The sequence below is a fragment of the Mytilus californianus genome, unplaced genomic scaffold (genome assembly GCF_021869535.1).
Source record: "Mytilus californianus isolate M0D057914Y unplaced genomic scaffold, xbMytCali1.0.p SCAF_8, whole genome shotgun sequence".
NCBI lineage: Eukaryota > Metazoa > Mollusca > Bivalvia > Mytilida > Mytilidae > Mytilus > Mytilus californianus.
In genome coordinates, this window is record NW_026262734.1 from 87227732 (window position 1) to 87242977 (window position 15246).

Sequence of the window (15246 nt, forward strand, 5' to 3'; positions counted from 1 at the left end):
ATATATATTAAAATGCATAAGTATAAACTTGAAAGATGTGATTAACGTAATCACTAAAAATTGATTAATCAGTAAAAGGACGACTGCAGGAATTGTTCGCGTTATAATAAAGTAACAAATATGAGAGAGTATCTATAGAAATGCATGTATGAATAAATTGTGACAGATAAACCACAAAGAATTTTGTTTTTGTTTATACAGTTAGTTTGCTTTTTTTGTGTTTGAATAAGATATGTTTGACAGAATTAAGGTTGTTCTAATGTAAAAAATATTTGGTTCTTAGTAAGTAAGTCCAAACTGTTTTTAAAAGGTACCTTTTTTTTTAAAGTTTCATCTTTTTTGTCAACCAATAAGTTAAGCAAACATCTAGCTAATTTGGCAAAACAAAATATTGTACTTTAAAATTCTTTATGCTTCTAACATTTTATGTCAAAGTTAGAATATATGTATTGTATTTTTTCTAGTACCTAATTCACCTGGTTCAAAAAACAACCCATCTGATTCCACATCATCACCAGACTCGACAGGACCTCTTGTCGGTGGATTAGCTGCATTAGCTGCTATATTAGTTACGTTGGCTGTTGTTGGTGCTGTTTATTGCATCAAACGACATAAACTGTGTGATGCTCGATATAAAGACAGTGATCCATACATTGATGCATGCCATGTGGACGAAGGGACAGGGTCGGGGGAGTTTGAAAACGACGGTATGTCCTGCTCAGGTAGTAGCGAATCTTCAAACTGCATGAGAACAAATCCTTATCAACATCCAGTACCGGAAAACAACTATACGGATACAACATTTAACCACGTATGATCATGCAAAAAGTTGTCTACCTTTGACATAAAGATTTGTTTTTGTGATTATGCGAAGCTATCACACTCATGACATAGATTAATACTCTACTTGTATTTTTGTGAGAAAGAAAGTTGTTCATATTTATTCACTACTCACGAACATGACTTTTGATTACATTTTTTGAACTTTTTTCTTTTCAGTCACTGTTAATAACGAATTTTATACAATCGAATCTGCCCTATCAGATGTGTTGTGCTAATAAACATAGAAAAATTGATACTAAATACACAAACTAGATAGTATACTCCAAAATACAGTTCATCTTTTTTTGTTATATATTCTATATAGAACTTTGTTAAGCAGGTGTAAGCAATACAATCATTGTGATATAGGCTTCTAAAATATTATTTGGAATGCATTATATTACGAAATTGTTAATAAGACGAAACTTTTTACTCTGAACCAATGAGTCGTCGAAACCCCGTTGTTTATGAAAATAAATAACAGAAAGGTCGAAAAAAAGACATAAGAGTGTTAAATTTGATTAGTCAATGTTACGCATATAGCGAAAGTATGGCATTTACTTTAAAGCATACTGATGTTAAATATTATTAAGATGCCATAAACTTTTGTCCCTGTTAATCAAAATATCAAATAGTTTACACACATAAATTACTATTCTTCATCCTCACTATTACCATAATCGTATTTGAATAGATTCATCAGCAAGATTTTCTTTTTTGAGATTTGTTTTGTTAAGTGTTTTTTCGAGTTTTACATAGACAATCAGGAGTTAATGATGTGGTAAAACAAAAGCATATGATACAAATTAAAGTGTGTATTTCTCACCTTTTTGAGTAACTTTCGTAAAGGGCACTACAAACAAAACGTAGATTGTTGATGAGGATACGCTCCCGACAGCATTGTATATCTGCTTCTATGTCGCTAATGAAATTGCTCGAAAATCTTTCAGAGTCTTGTAAGTAAAGATAAACTACCATTCTAATACAACATCGTTTGTAACGTTCATTTGTATTGGATAACGTCACCAATTTTCATGGCATCAATTCACAATTGATGCTATGAAAACGTACGCGCAAGCGCAGACAACAATGACAGATTTTAACGTCGTTTTCTGTCAGTTTCATTAGAATGGAGAAAACAATATTGTAATCTAAGCTCCGACGGCATCAATTGGTGATTTGATGGTCGCAAATACCCGTTTACTGGCTCCGCTAACGCGTCGCCAGTAAACTTACATTGATGCCGTCGGAGCTTAAAATACAATACAGTTATCTTCTAATTGACTTACGATGTTTTGTTAGCAATAGCATGTAGTTCATTTAATTTGTACCAATAAACCTTTTTTATTATTATGAATATATATCTTGTGCGTGACATATTTTGATAGGGAAATTTACATTTAAGTTTAAAAAATTAACATTGCTTTTTCCTAATGGACATCGGGTAGCATTACTACTTATATTTCCAACAACATTATATAATTTTAAAACTTAGAACGGTTTGATCTTTAAAACGTACTGGATTTAAAGCATATCCCATTTGATGTAATGTAAAATATATTTTTAATGTGCCATGTTAAGTTCATTCATACATTGTAGTTGACATTAAAACTTGAAATGTAATATTTCCATGAAACACTTGGTGTTTATGCAGTCAGTATTGTCGTTCTTTAGAATTATGTCAACATACATTCTAGGTTTAAAATATGTTAACCGTATATTATAATTATTTAAACTGCATTTTAACAAAACAATTACAATCTAGATTAATAGATTAACAATATTTCTGTCGAGTATGTTAATTTCATTTGTATTAATTTGATGGACAATTACGTGTATGGCAAAATAAATCAATTTATCCTCCAATCAGTCACCTATTGTACAAATAAGAGTTACACAAATACATTTATGCTTGTATAAATAAACTCTCCTGTTACACCGCTTCAATGTAATTGTGGAGCAAGTCGTCATGTGAATATTTCTGTTCGTGAAACAGTTCATTGTGGGTCCCATTCGCGTTACGCGTTTAAGCTATGTCGATTTCTTTAAAATAATTGGAGACCTTTTCGGATTTAAACATCTTAATCTGCAAGTGGCGGGTGTAAATTGTATGGTATATTTTCGTTTGTACTCGCTTCAAAATTTTTTCAAGTGCAAGCTATCACTTACCTCTAGCACATAAAAAGTGATATTATAATTTGATTTATTTTAATACAATGTATTACAGAGAAGCGTTTTTGGAAGAAAATATTTTTGTTTTTTTTTGTTTTGTGTTTGTACATTTTTATATTTCAGGTTGAAATACCTCTATTTCTCCTATACTGTCTGGTTGTCGAGATTGTCTGTTATGAATAAAAATATTTATAGTAAACATACAAGTGTGATGTTCAGTATTAAAGATTCAAAAATCCTCTATGATTTCAAGGGTATAATTGTATACCCCGGGGAAATATATCTATAGATAGAAGCAGTTGTGTACTACTTCTAAGAGATTACTGTAACCGCGACATATGGCAAAATTTGGGATACTTTGCTAATTTGCATAGCGGCCATATTGCTTTATCAAGAGGACATTCATTAAAATAGGATTATACCTGCCCTATAGTAAAATTTACAATTATGCCAACTCCTAAGTCACATCAACAATTTGTTCGCATATAGGTAGATTGTTCGTGTACAATTTTGAAAGCTTTCGGCCTTTTCAGTTTAAAATTCGGAAGCGTAACCGTAGTAACTTGCTATGTAAAATAACGAAAAATCGTAAAAAAACAAGATTCAAAATAATAATAAAGATACAAGAAGACAGTGTTCATGATTTGTTCGCATATAGGGAAACACCTTGCAGGCTTAATTTTCAGGTAACTTTTATCACACCTGCTTTCTTATGTTTTCGGCCAAATTCTTTTAAAAACATGATGATTTCACAAATTCGTAATTATCCGGAAAAGGAAGTTTTTAAAGACACGTTAGTTTTAGACCCAAGACGGAACACGACTGGATTATCCGCAAATGTCATATAATCTATATTTTTTTCAATCTACAATTAAAGGAGGAAATTTAATTAAAAGGGCAAAACTTACGTGGTGCAAATGATATAAAAAAAGTACCTAGGATTTTGCCATATGATTCAAACGTCAACTTTAAGTTAAGGCTTGCACAGATAGTTATACGCAATATCCATTTTTCTTTTCGGGAACATGGACATCGTTTGTTGATCAAATTAGTTTCCCTCTTATTCATATCTAGTACAGAAGATTGTATAAAAACATATTGTTCGACATTGCAGTATAACTGTATTCCGTATGGCAGGTATAATCCTTCATGCAAGACGTTAGGTTCTCAAATATGTGTCACCAGTCTACATTTTAAGATTCTCTCGATGAATTTCTTCTATAACATGTACAACTACCACATGCTTTCTTTGTGGTTGTTATCGGCGGTTCACACACAGTTAAAAGGTGTAGAACAACTTGATACATAATGAGCTATAGGATCAACATGGACATAAATATAATATCAAAATCCGGTTGAGACCAATTATGTCTAACTATAAGGGAACCTGTATTTGTTTATCATTTTTTAAATTATTATCGTAGGTTTAATAAATGTTATAAACCATTTTACTCTATCCTATTTTTTGGAAATTTATTGACATTTAAATGTGACGTCACATTGTGCGTCGATTTGTTCGGCTAACATATAATACGTTGTTCGGCTAAGCCTTTTTTATGTGCTGATTTAGGTTGTTTTAAGTATTCGTTTTTATTCTGTGGTTAGTCACCACATCGGTGTTAACATGTATATCTATTATATAGTCCTTTTTATAAATTTACTGTTTGCAAAAGTATGAATTATTCTAAATACCAAGGATTTTCGTATCCCAGGCATATAACCTTAGTCGTATTTGGCACTACTTTTTGGAACTTTTGGTCAACAATGCTCTTCAACTTTGTTCTTGTTTTGGCTTTCGGGCTTTTTTTATCTAAGCGTCACTGATGGGTCTTATGTAGACGAAACGCGCGTCTGGCGTATTAAATTATAAGCCTGGTACCTTTTAATAGCTATTATTTGTGTGTGTCTCTGTCCTGTATGTTCTCCCATTTATTTGTATTGTAGTCCTGTCATGTAATCTTGTCATTCTAATGTTATATTTAACATTGCCATAAAAGCGGGAGGTTTGGCTAGCCACAAAATCAGGTTCAACCCAGCATTTTTTCCTAAAATGTCCTGTACCAAGTCAGGAAAATGGTCATTGTTATATTATAGTTCGTTTCTGTGTGTGTTGCATTTTAGTGTTGAAATTCTGTTTTGTCGTTGTTTTCCTCTTATATTTGATGTGTTTCCATCAGTTTAAGTTTGTAACCCGGATTTGTTTTTTTCTCAATCGTTTTATGAATTTTGATTAGCGGTATACTACTGTTGCCTTTATTTAGAGTCGAATCACTGATAACTGAGCAGTACCGAGGTTTTTAAGCTACGTGTACATGAGAGCTTTCCGGTTTTGTATCCAGTACCTGAAACTATTCATACATATATAACCTTGAGTCACGTGTAATGGATACATAATTGTTTAACCTTTGTTAAGGATACATTCGTGCTTCGGACAAAACGAAAAGCTGCGATTTGAGTACTTATTTTCCTCATAATAAAATATACTTTAAGTGATTTCTGATTTTGGAAACATCTGTTTGAACTATGTACTTGATAGAATATTACAATTAAGTTATGTTTAACGTAAACTTTTGTCATGGGTTGTACAGCCGCGAAAAGACAGAAAATTCGTAAAACGACACATTTACGCAAAATCTTAAGGTGTAATACCACCATTGATTTTCCCCTATTAGTCTTTGTTAAATTTGCACTTTTCAAAAAATTGTGCAGAATTTATCTTTGTTTCAAATAAAGAAATACTTGGCATGAGTAAAGTTTTATCCTGTCCAGTACTATAGAAAAAATTTCACATAACATTTCATTGCATATAAGAAAATAACCATCACTGGAAGTTAACCAATCAAATTTCCCCCCTTTATTAACCTGTGTACAAGCTTTAGTAACCATGTAACCTCAAGTTTCCAAAATATTCTATAGAAACCCCAAATAAAAAAATAATGGTGCTTTGAAATACCCAAGATATATGTTTATGACCCAGAAATGTTTTACTGCAATGAAATGTAGGATCAATTACCTACAACTGTCAAATGCAAGGGAATATTTTTTTCCGCCCTTTTTTCGTATACAACCGGATGTGACGTACTATGATTTGGTGGTATTACACCTAAAGAAGACTTTTTTGTTAAATAAACTGAATGTGACTTTTTTCCTTTGTAATACTGGTTATTTCAAGCATTCCTGTCAAGTTTTGTCATAATCAGTTCAATAGTTTGAGAAAAATCTAGTATAATGTAAGATGACATCTACAGCGATACGAGCAAAATTTCTTCGAAAAATCCAAACCAAGCCGCATCATGATAGAATATAGTGTGGACCAATAAATGATCAAATATTTATCTCATCTGCCTACAAACAGTTGAATATGATACAAAAGAAGACTTTAGGGTGATAAATACTACTAATGGACCTCTGTCTGCCTTATAAGGTCTCTTTTGGTCCATTTATACCTCTCATTTCCTCAAAATTTCTACTTTTTAGGCCAATAAATAAAAATTTTGGGGTAACTTTCACTCATTTATGATAGAAATGTTGTAATAAATGATTAATTGAAGTATTCAAGCTGAATGAACTATCCGTATAAAAGTTTACTGTCTCCAAGGAGGTTTCAATAAGTCCTTACGTAAAACTTAAATTTACACCGCGTTCCAGAGTGGGACATAAAAAGCTTCTCTTTTGGTAAATAATTTGTTGTTACTGCTTTAAAAATAATTTTATTTACTTAAAACTATATATTTATTAAAGTATTTCTTAGGAAAACTTTTCTAATATAGCAGAATATAAGAAATAAGGAGAAAAGGCTCCCCAAAACTCTAAGTATGGCTTGTTCTGTCAACTAATATTCATGGTAAAGTCCTATTTCAAGGAAATTTTCTCATAAAATGTGTTTTGGAGACTCAATCCACTCAGAATATTTCAATATTTGTAATATTTCACTTAAATAGCAAGAAATTTTAACACATGAGAGTACTCACAAGGTCAAAGGTGCATGTACAGCTTCCCATATTAGGTGTAATACCACCATTGATTTTCCCCTATTAGTCTTTGTTAAATTTGCACTTTTCAAAAAATTGTGCAGAATTTATCTTTGTTTCAAATAAAGAAATAATTGGCATGAGTAAAGTTTTATCCTGTCCAGTACTATAGAAAAAATTTCACATAACATTTCATTGCATATAAGAAAATAACCATCACTGGAAGTTAACCAATCAAATTTTCCCCCCTTTATTAACCTGTGTACAAGCTTTAGTAACCATGTAACCTCAAGTTTCCAAAATATTCTATAGAAACCCCAAATAAAAAAATAATGGTGCTTTGAAATACCCAAGATATATGTTTATGACCCAGAAATGTTTTACTGCAATGAAATGTAGGATCAATTACCTACAACTGTCAAATGCAAGGGAATATTTTTTTCCGACCAATTTTCGTATACAACCGGATGTGACGTACTATGATTTGGTGGTATTACACCTAAAGAAGACTTTTTTGTTAAATAAACTGAATGTGACTTTTTTCCTTTGTAATACTGGTTATTTCAAGCATTCCTGTCAAGTTTTGTCATAATCAGTTCAATAGTTTGAGAAAAATCTAGTATAATGTAAGATGACATCTACAGCGATACGAGCAAAATTTCTTCGAAAAATCCAAACCAAGCCGCATCATGATAGAATATAGTGTGGACCAATAAATGATCAAATATTTATCTCATCTGCCTACAAACAGTTGAATATGATACAAAAGAAGACTTTAGGGTGATAAATACTACTAATGGACCTCTGTCTGCCTTATAAGGTCTCTTTTGGTCCATTTATACCTCTCATTTCCTCAAAATTTCTACTTTTTAGGCCAATAAATAAAAATTTTGGGGTAACTTTCACTCATTTATGATAGAAATGTTGTAATAAATGATTAATTGAAGTATTCAAGCTGAATGAACTATCCGTATAAAAGTTTACTGTCTCCAAGGAGGTTTCAATAAGTCCTTACGTAAAACTTAAATTTACACCGCGTTCCAGAGTGGGACATAAAAAGCTTCTCTTTTGGTAAATAATTTGTTGTTACTGCTTTAAAAATAATTTTATTTACTTAAAACTATATATTTATTAAAGTATTTCTTAGGAAAACTTTTCTAATATAGCAGAATATAAGAAATAAGGAGAAAAGGCTCCCCAAAACTCTAAGTATGGCTTGTTCTGTCAACTAATATTCATGGTAAAGTCCTATTTCAAGGAAATTTTCTCATAAAATGTGTTTTGGAGACTCAATCCACTCAGAATATTTCAATATTTGTAATATTTCACTTAAATAGCAAGAAATTTTAACACATGAGAGTACTCACAAGGTCAAAGGTGCATGTACAGCTTCCCATATTAGGTGTAATACCACCATTGATTTTCCCCTATTAGTCTTTGTTAAATTTGCACTTTTCAAAAAATTGTGCAGAATTTATCTTTGTTTCAAATAAAGAAATACTTGGCATGAGTAAAGTTTTATCCTGTCCAGTACTATAGAAAAAATTTCACATAACATTTCATTGCATATAAGAAAATAACCATCACTGGAAGTTAACCAATCAAATTTCCCCCCTTTATTAACCTGTGTACAAGCTTTAGTAACCATGTAACCTCAAGTTTCCAAAATATTCTATAGAAACCCCAAATAAAAAAATAATGGTGCTTTGAAATACCCAAGATATATGTTTATGACCCAGAAATGTTTTACTGCAATGAAATGTAGGATCAATTACCTACAACTGTCAAATGCAAGGGAATATTTTTTTCCGACCTATTTTCGTATACAACCGGATGTGACGTACTATGATTTGGTGGTATTACACCTTAACTATTCCACTTGTACATACATAGAAATAATAAAACATATTACTGTTGCCGAAAAAGATATGTTACATGTAGTAGATAAAATTTATTTTGTATATATCTCATAACATGGAAAAAAAGTTTTGGGCGACACTGGCGCATTGTGTTAAATATTCTTAAAATTTGTCTTTTAAAAAAGAAAATCTCCCTGGTCATATTACAGTAATGACGTCAAAGTCAACTTGTGATAAAAAGACTATGTTTAAATTCTCATTTATGAGAGCCTGTTTTTTTCCGAATGAATATAAAACAGTATTTATAAAAAGTCTTCCACAGTGTTTTATTCTTTCATGAGTTTACAAGGCCGAAAAAATTACCCAAAAATGTATCTTCACCTATTCATCTCATCTGTCTCAAAATACTTTGCGCAATTTTGTAAGAAAGACATATATTCCTATTCATGTAATATTAATTGTCACCAATTTGGTTAAATGCATGAACAGAATGATGCAATATGAACGATGATGACATTGTTTTATCTTCGTGTTCATTAGTCAACGTAAATACTTAGCTATATTATTTTAATTAGTGCCCTATACAAGTTCTGTATTTTGTATTGAAAAACCGAGAACAGTGATACAGAATAAACTATAGTATGTGAGATACCATTTGGAAATAAGATTTTTATAGATTTATATATTAAATAAAAGTACAACTGATTAAATATTTCCATGTAATTTCCAGGCGGGCTCCCGACGTGTAAAATTATAACCGGGTACTTTTGATGAGTTTTTCCACACTTGTTTACTCTCTTTTGGGTGAAATAAGGAATCATTGTTACCGAATATAACAAATTTGTATCTGAGAAATCACTAACATTTTTTGGCTGTAAATCAGACTTTACGCAAATAAATGCACGACTTTCTGTCGGCAATAGCTAGTACTATAATAAAGCTTGAATACACATTTCAACAATCCGTTTAGTCTTTCATTTTTTTTTTTTTTTGGTGTCCTGAGTTTGAGCTAAACAATCAGTGGTTTGAACTATGATCAAATAGAAGAGTATGGCACAGATTAATCGTGCGCACGACAGGTCTTTCTTCAAAAACATTCGTCAGGAAATGTCAGTTTGGTATTGTGTTTCGGGGAAGGTAGACAAGAAGAATTTTTTTGCGGATTGACAATTCATCTGGCATGTCTTTTGCTAGGGATACTATTTTTTCCACCCGATAAAATATTTTTTATAAACAATTGTTTCCTGCATTTTGTGTTGCAGAATATTCATTTTCATCCTGCCGCACGGAATGTTATATTTTTTCAGCTCTTACAAGGCCAGGATATCATTTTTTGAAAATCCTCATGACCCATTTACCCTAGAAAATCAATTGGTCGTCTCCTAAAGTACAGTTGAGCCTAGGACAAAAACAACGAACAACATCTCCACTAACTCCATTGTTGTTAAACAAATAACTAGAGATCTATTCTAGAGTCATGAATTTAGGTTTGTGTCCTTAAATTAATATCTGTCCAAGGCGAAAAGTAGCAGTAATAATCCACCTCTAAAGAAAGATTCAATAGTTCAAAGTGTATAACCTCATTTCCCATTAAATTATGCGTATAGATGAAAAGGATGTTTAATACAACAAAGGAATCTACTGAAATAGTTTCTACATTAATTTAAAATTTTGGTAATACAAATGTTCACGCACAATTTTCAAACTTACTAGATTGTATTTGCATAAGCAGCATGACTGGTGCCACACGTGGAGCAGGATCTTTGTACCGTTCCGTAGCACCTGGGATTAATCCCGAGATTTGGAGGGGTTCGAGTCTTTAGTTTTCTATGTTGAAGTGTGTATACTGTTGTTTTTCTTTTACCCTTTTTTACCATGACGTTGTCAGTTTGTCATCGACGTATGAGTTTGAATATCACGTGGGATTTTTTTCTATAGGAGGGGAGAAAGAAATTTGGTTGTGTATGTTTAACCTATAATTCACATCTTATACATTATATAGTACTAAGAAGAAGTGTTACAATCTACTCTTTATTAAGGAGGATAAATGTCGTATATGCATAGCGGAAGATTCTCAAAACATTTTATTAGTAGTCATTTATAAATCCGAGTTATGCATGTTTTCTTCTACTGGCACACGATTTTTTTCTGGTTGTCGGCTTTTTTGTGGTTGTAATCGGCGCTTCGCATATAGTTTCGGTACCAGACGTGCAAAAGTAAGGAACATCGCATTCGATCGGTTTTATTTCCTTAGGTTCTTCATCTGAAAAAATATTTGTAAAATGTTTTTAGTAATCGTCATAATTTTTACATGTTATATCATCACAAATTATTATCTGATACATTTATATATGATGTTTACAAAGAGAAGAAAAAGACCATTTGAAGAAAAGTTCAGAAATTAGGTCATACAAAATAGAAATTAGAGCACCATGGCCACAAGATACAATAACTCTAACAATACAATGCATCAACCAACAGCGAGCATTTTGAACACCGCAACCAATGGAATTAGAACTCTTTTTCGGTATACTTTTATTCCAATTGACCCAATGTTGTCAATATAACAAAACTATGAACTGTTGTCGTACAAGTGGAAGATTTAGCTAGCTACAAACCCAGGTTTAACCCACAAGTTTCTTCGGAAAATACCTTTGCCAAATCAGGTATATGGCAGTTGTTTTTAACTTCTTCCGTTGATTGATGACGTTTGATTTTGTCGGTTTATAGGGACTTCCCCTATTTGAATTTGCCTTGGAGTTCGATATTTATGTTTAACTTTTTTATAGAAATTATATGTACATATACATCATATACATGTAAAGGCGTATAATCAAATCAGTATATGTTTTGGTTAAACATATTTTGAACACGAATCAAAATAAACATAATGAGTAAAAAGTCACGTTGTTCCCCAATAGAAATGCGAGAATGGTCCCAATAATTTTACCCTTAAGTAAATTCAGTTAATTTAGTGCAACGGATCAAGGATGACCACAAATACATTCTAATGAAAGAAGACTTTTATAGACCAAGCACAATATCAGAAAATCTCGTTCGTCAATATAGCTGATGGTTATACTACACAAGAACTGCAGTTTTTGCTCACATTCTTTATTTAATCTATGAGCCTCCTCATGGAGTTTTTGATTATGTGATTACTTGACTTGGTCGTTTTTATAGTGATTTTTTGATTACCAGCCAAATATTTCATGATTATTTGATTAATTGATAATCTAGGACTGTATTTTTGATTATTTGATTATCTTGTTTAAAAAAAAAAATTAATGATTATGTGATTACATGTATATTGGCAAAACATTTGTGATTATGTGATTACTTGGACACCCCCATGAGGAGCCTCATCTATACAGGTGTAATCTGCCTTGCATTAGTTTTACTTCAATACAAAAATCTTTTAAAGGAAAAGTTTCGTTATATAAAAGTTGCATTACATAAGTTGCATTATATAAAAGAAAAATCAAACTACAGCATCCGATATTACAGTACAAGAAAAAACGATGTATACAGCTCAGATTGAAGCAAACAATGTTTTCCTTCAGTAACTGCCAATATTCTGTGATAAGGTATTACTTTACATATTTTTTTTCTGTTCAAGATTTAGTCTGTAATACCTTTAGTATATCCTTATGTTGTTTTTGAATGTCATTGTGAACTTTACTTCATATCTTTGCATAATCTGCTTGGGATTAAGACAGGTTACGGGTTGCCCCTGTTACATGTTAATATGTCTTTCCAACGACAGGTACCTAATGATTTTTAGTCTTTTTTCATATATTATCTTATCTTATTTTATCTTAGCACTGGCTAGTTTCAATGATTATTTACTTACATGTTGTAGGGATCGGTCTTTCTGGAACAAAAATAGTGAAAACAATTAATTGTGCGTGTATTGTTCCAGTGTATAAAACACTATGTTTCTGTATGTTATACCATTTTGAAATGTTAACCATTTTTTTAACAGAGGCTGAACAAGTTAAATCTATGTATCACATTGATACATTAAGGTTATTCAAACAATATTTTAGCACAAAAAAGATAAATATGATGTACATACCAACGGCAAGGACAAACATAGATGTAGCTTCGGAGCAAAGACTGCACAAAACAGTTTCATTGAAAGCATCTGGTGGCAGTGGATCTACTACTTTTGGAACTGTTATCAATGATGAAAAAAAGGATCTGTAATGTCAACTCTATATCTTATATAATATCATATGTAGAGCATCATTTTTGTCGCAACCACAATCCTGTCCTCTTTTCCTCGAATGTGACCTACCGAATTATCGCCGGATTTGTACTTACATGAGCAACACGACAGATGCTACATGTGGAACAGAATCTGCTTACCATTCTGGAGCACCTGAGATCACCCTCGGTTTTTGGTGGTATTTGTGTTGCTCAGTCGTTAGTTTTTTATGTTGCTTTCTGTGTACTGCTGTTTATCTTTTGTCCGTTTTTTGTTTTTTGCTAAGGTGTTGTCAGTTATTTTTTTTTACTTATGAGTTTGACTTTCCTTTTGATATCTGTCGCCTCTGTTATAACCAATATTTATTGACAGATTGTTTAAATTTGTAAATCTTCACCCTTTATATAGCATCATCGATTTTTCTTCAATATAAATTATAAACATTAATGTGCACAAGAAAAAATCAAGGCCATGTGCATTGATAAGAATATAACGCAAGAGAATGTCAACTAAAAGATAAAATATGTGCCGCTGATTTTTCTGCAAAAAATAAAATGAAAGATAAGGATAGTGTTTTATGTACTCGGTTTCATTCGTTCTCCCTCTTACCTTGAAAGTAATAGACTGAGCAAGAACCATATAAAAAAATCAAGGTTGCACTCATGTGGGACGGACCAACAGTTCCTTCTCCTCTAGTAATACGCGTTGGTTTAACTCTGGTTTAATATATGTTGATTAAACATAGAATATTAGTTGAAAGTAACTTTTGTTCATACCCAAAAAAATAACCAAATTCGTACAAATGTTTTTAAATATTTAATATTTAACTGTTCGGAGTCGAGATATATCGTTATACACGAGATATAGTGGTGGAATCTGTTTCTCTTATGATTTTAAGACGACATTTCACAGGAGTAAAATCTATAGTGACACATTCAAATTTGTTTTCACCAACTGACCTACAAAGACAAAATACTGATTTTTAAAGATTTAAGTTAAGGATATTTTTTTAGTAAAAACGGATGGAACACAACATAAGTATTGCTCCATGCAGAATAAGGTAAAGTAAGCCAAATAATTTCATTGAAATAGCGATTAATGTAAAAGGGCTTGCTTGTATGTATATAAGTTACTGTATAATTTACATACCTTTTACAATCCGTCTTATTCAAGCCATCATGAACATGCTGGAACAATCTTAATGTTGAATGATAAAATTCTTCCACTCCGGCCCTCCTTATTATGAAAAGAAATACTTTTTTTAAATGTTTTTGTCATGAGTATGCTTGTTTTTCCTTTGTAGAGTACCAAGACAGATTTGTTTTCATTTAACCATTGGTTGGGCATTTATATTCAATTATTCGATTATTTTATCCCGAGCGATAGCGAGGTGTCAAAGAAGAATATAAATGCCCAACCTATGGTTAATTGAAAAGAAATCTGTCAATCGTGAAAGCCCTATTCACACGATTCTGTCTTGGCTGTTCCGTTTTACTCGAACGTATTTATATTTAAAATGTTATTTTATTCAATAATGTTCTTTTTATCCAATTTTATTACATTCTGAGGCGAACAAGAAGTCTGAAAACGCCCGGTGTTTACATTTGACGCCGGAAACATACATATATAAGTTGCCAAAGACGATAACATAATTTTTCACGGAATTTTCGTTTTATGAAATTTTACACCAATATAATTACTAAAATGGACAAATTTGTTTATTTGCATTAAAATAGAGATAACCGTATTGGTCTATCTTAAATAGGGGTTTTTACTGTCGCAATGTCCCCTTACACAGACTAATTAAAAATTAAAACAAAATTATACGAACAAACACTGATTAATTTCAATATGCAATGTTTGTTATTTATAAATAACGTATGGAAAAAGTTGTCAGAAAACAGCATGACAAGTGTGTCATTTGTAGTGCAATAATGAAATATGGCATGGAATGTCCATCTCACATGCCTTTTCACGAATTTGATAGTATGATGCTCCGAACATGTTTTGATTTTAAATAGTGCTGATTATTCATAATATTTTTTTCACACTTTCTTTTTTTAATAAAATACCTAAACATTTAGCTTTCTGATGCAAAGTTTACCTTCGATGTGTACAATATTTCTTGCATTTAGTATAGTTTTATACTTAGTCTCATATCTTCTGCTACAACGTTTATGACTAAATTATAGGTTCCTGTTGAAGGTTGATC

The 15246-nt window shown here is 31.7% G+C and overlaps 1 protein-coding gene across 3 annotated transcripts in view; it reads left to right on the plus strand.

Moving 5' to 3' along the window:
• Nucleotides 1–15246, plus strand: part of LOC127710509 (VWFA and cache domain-containing protein 1-like) — a 165492-nt gene that overhangs the window by 44868 nt on the left and 105378 nt on the right. Inside the window, exon 24 of one of the 3 annotated variants that reach the window (XR_007986212.1) lies at nt 465–3117. Coding sequence is in view for 1 of the 3 variants with exons in the window: in XM_052216432.1 (XP_052072392.1) it covers nt 465–817 (353 nt within the window). In the remaining 2 variants the exon portion in view is untranslated. Of the gene's footprint in view, nt 1–464; nt 3234–15246 lie in introns of those variants that run through there. The other 2 variants (XR_007986213.1, XM_052216432.1) reach the window with 2 other exon arrangements.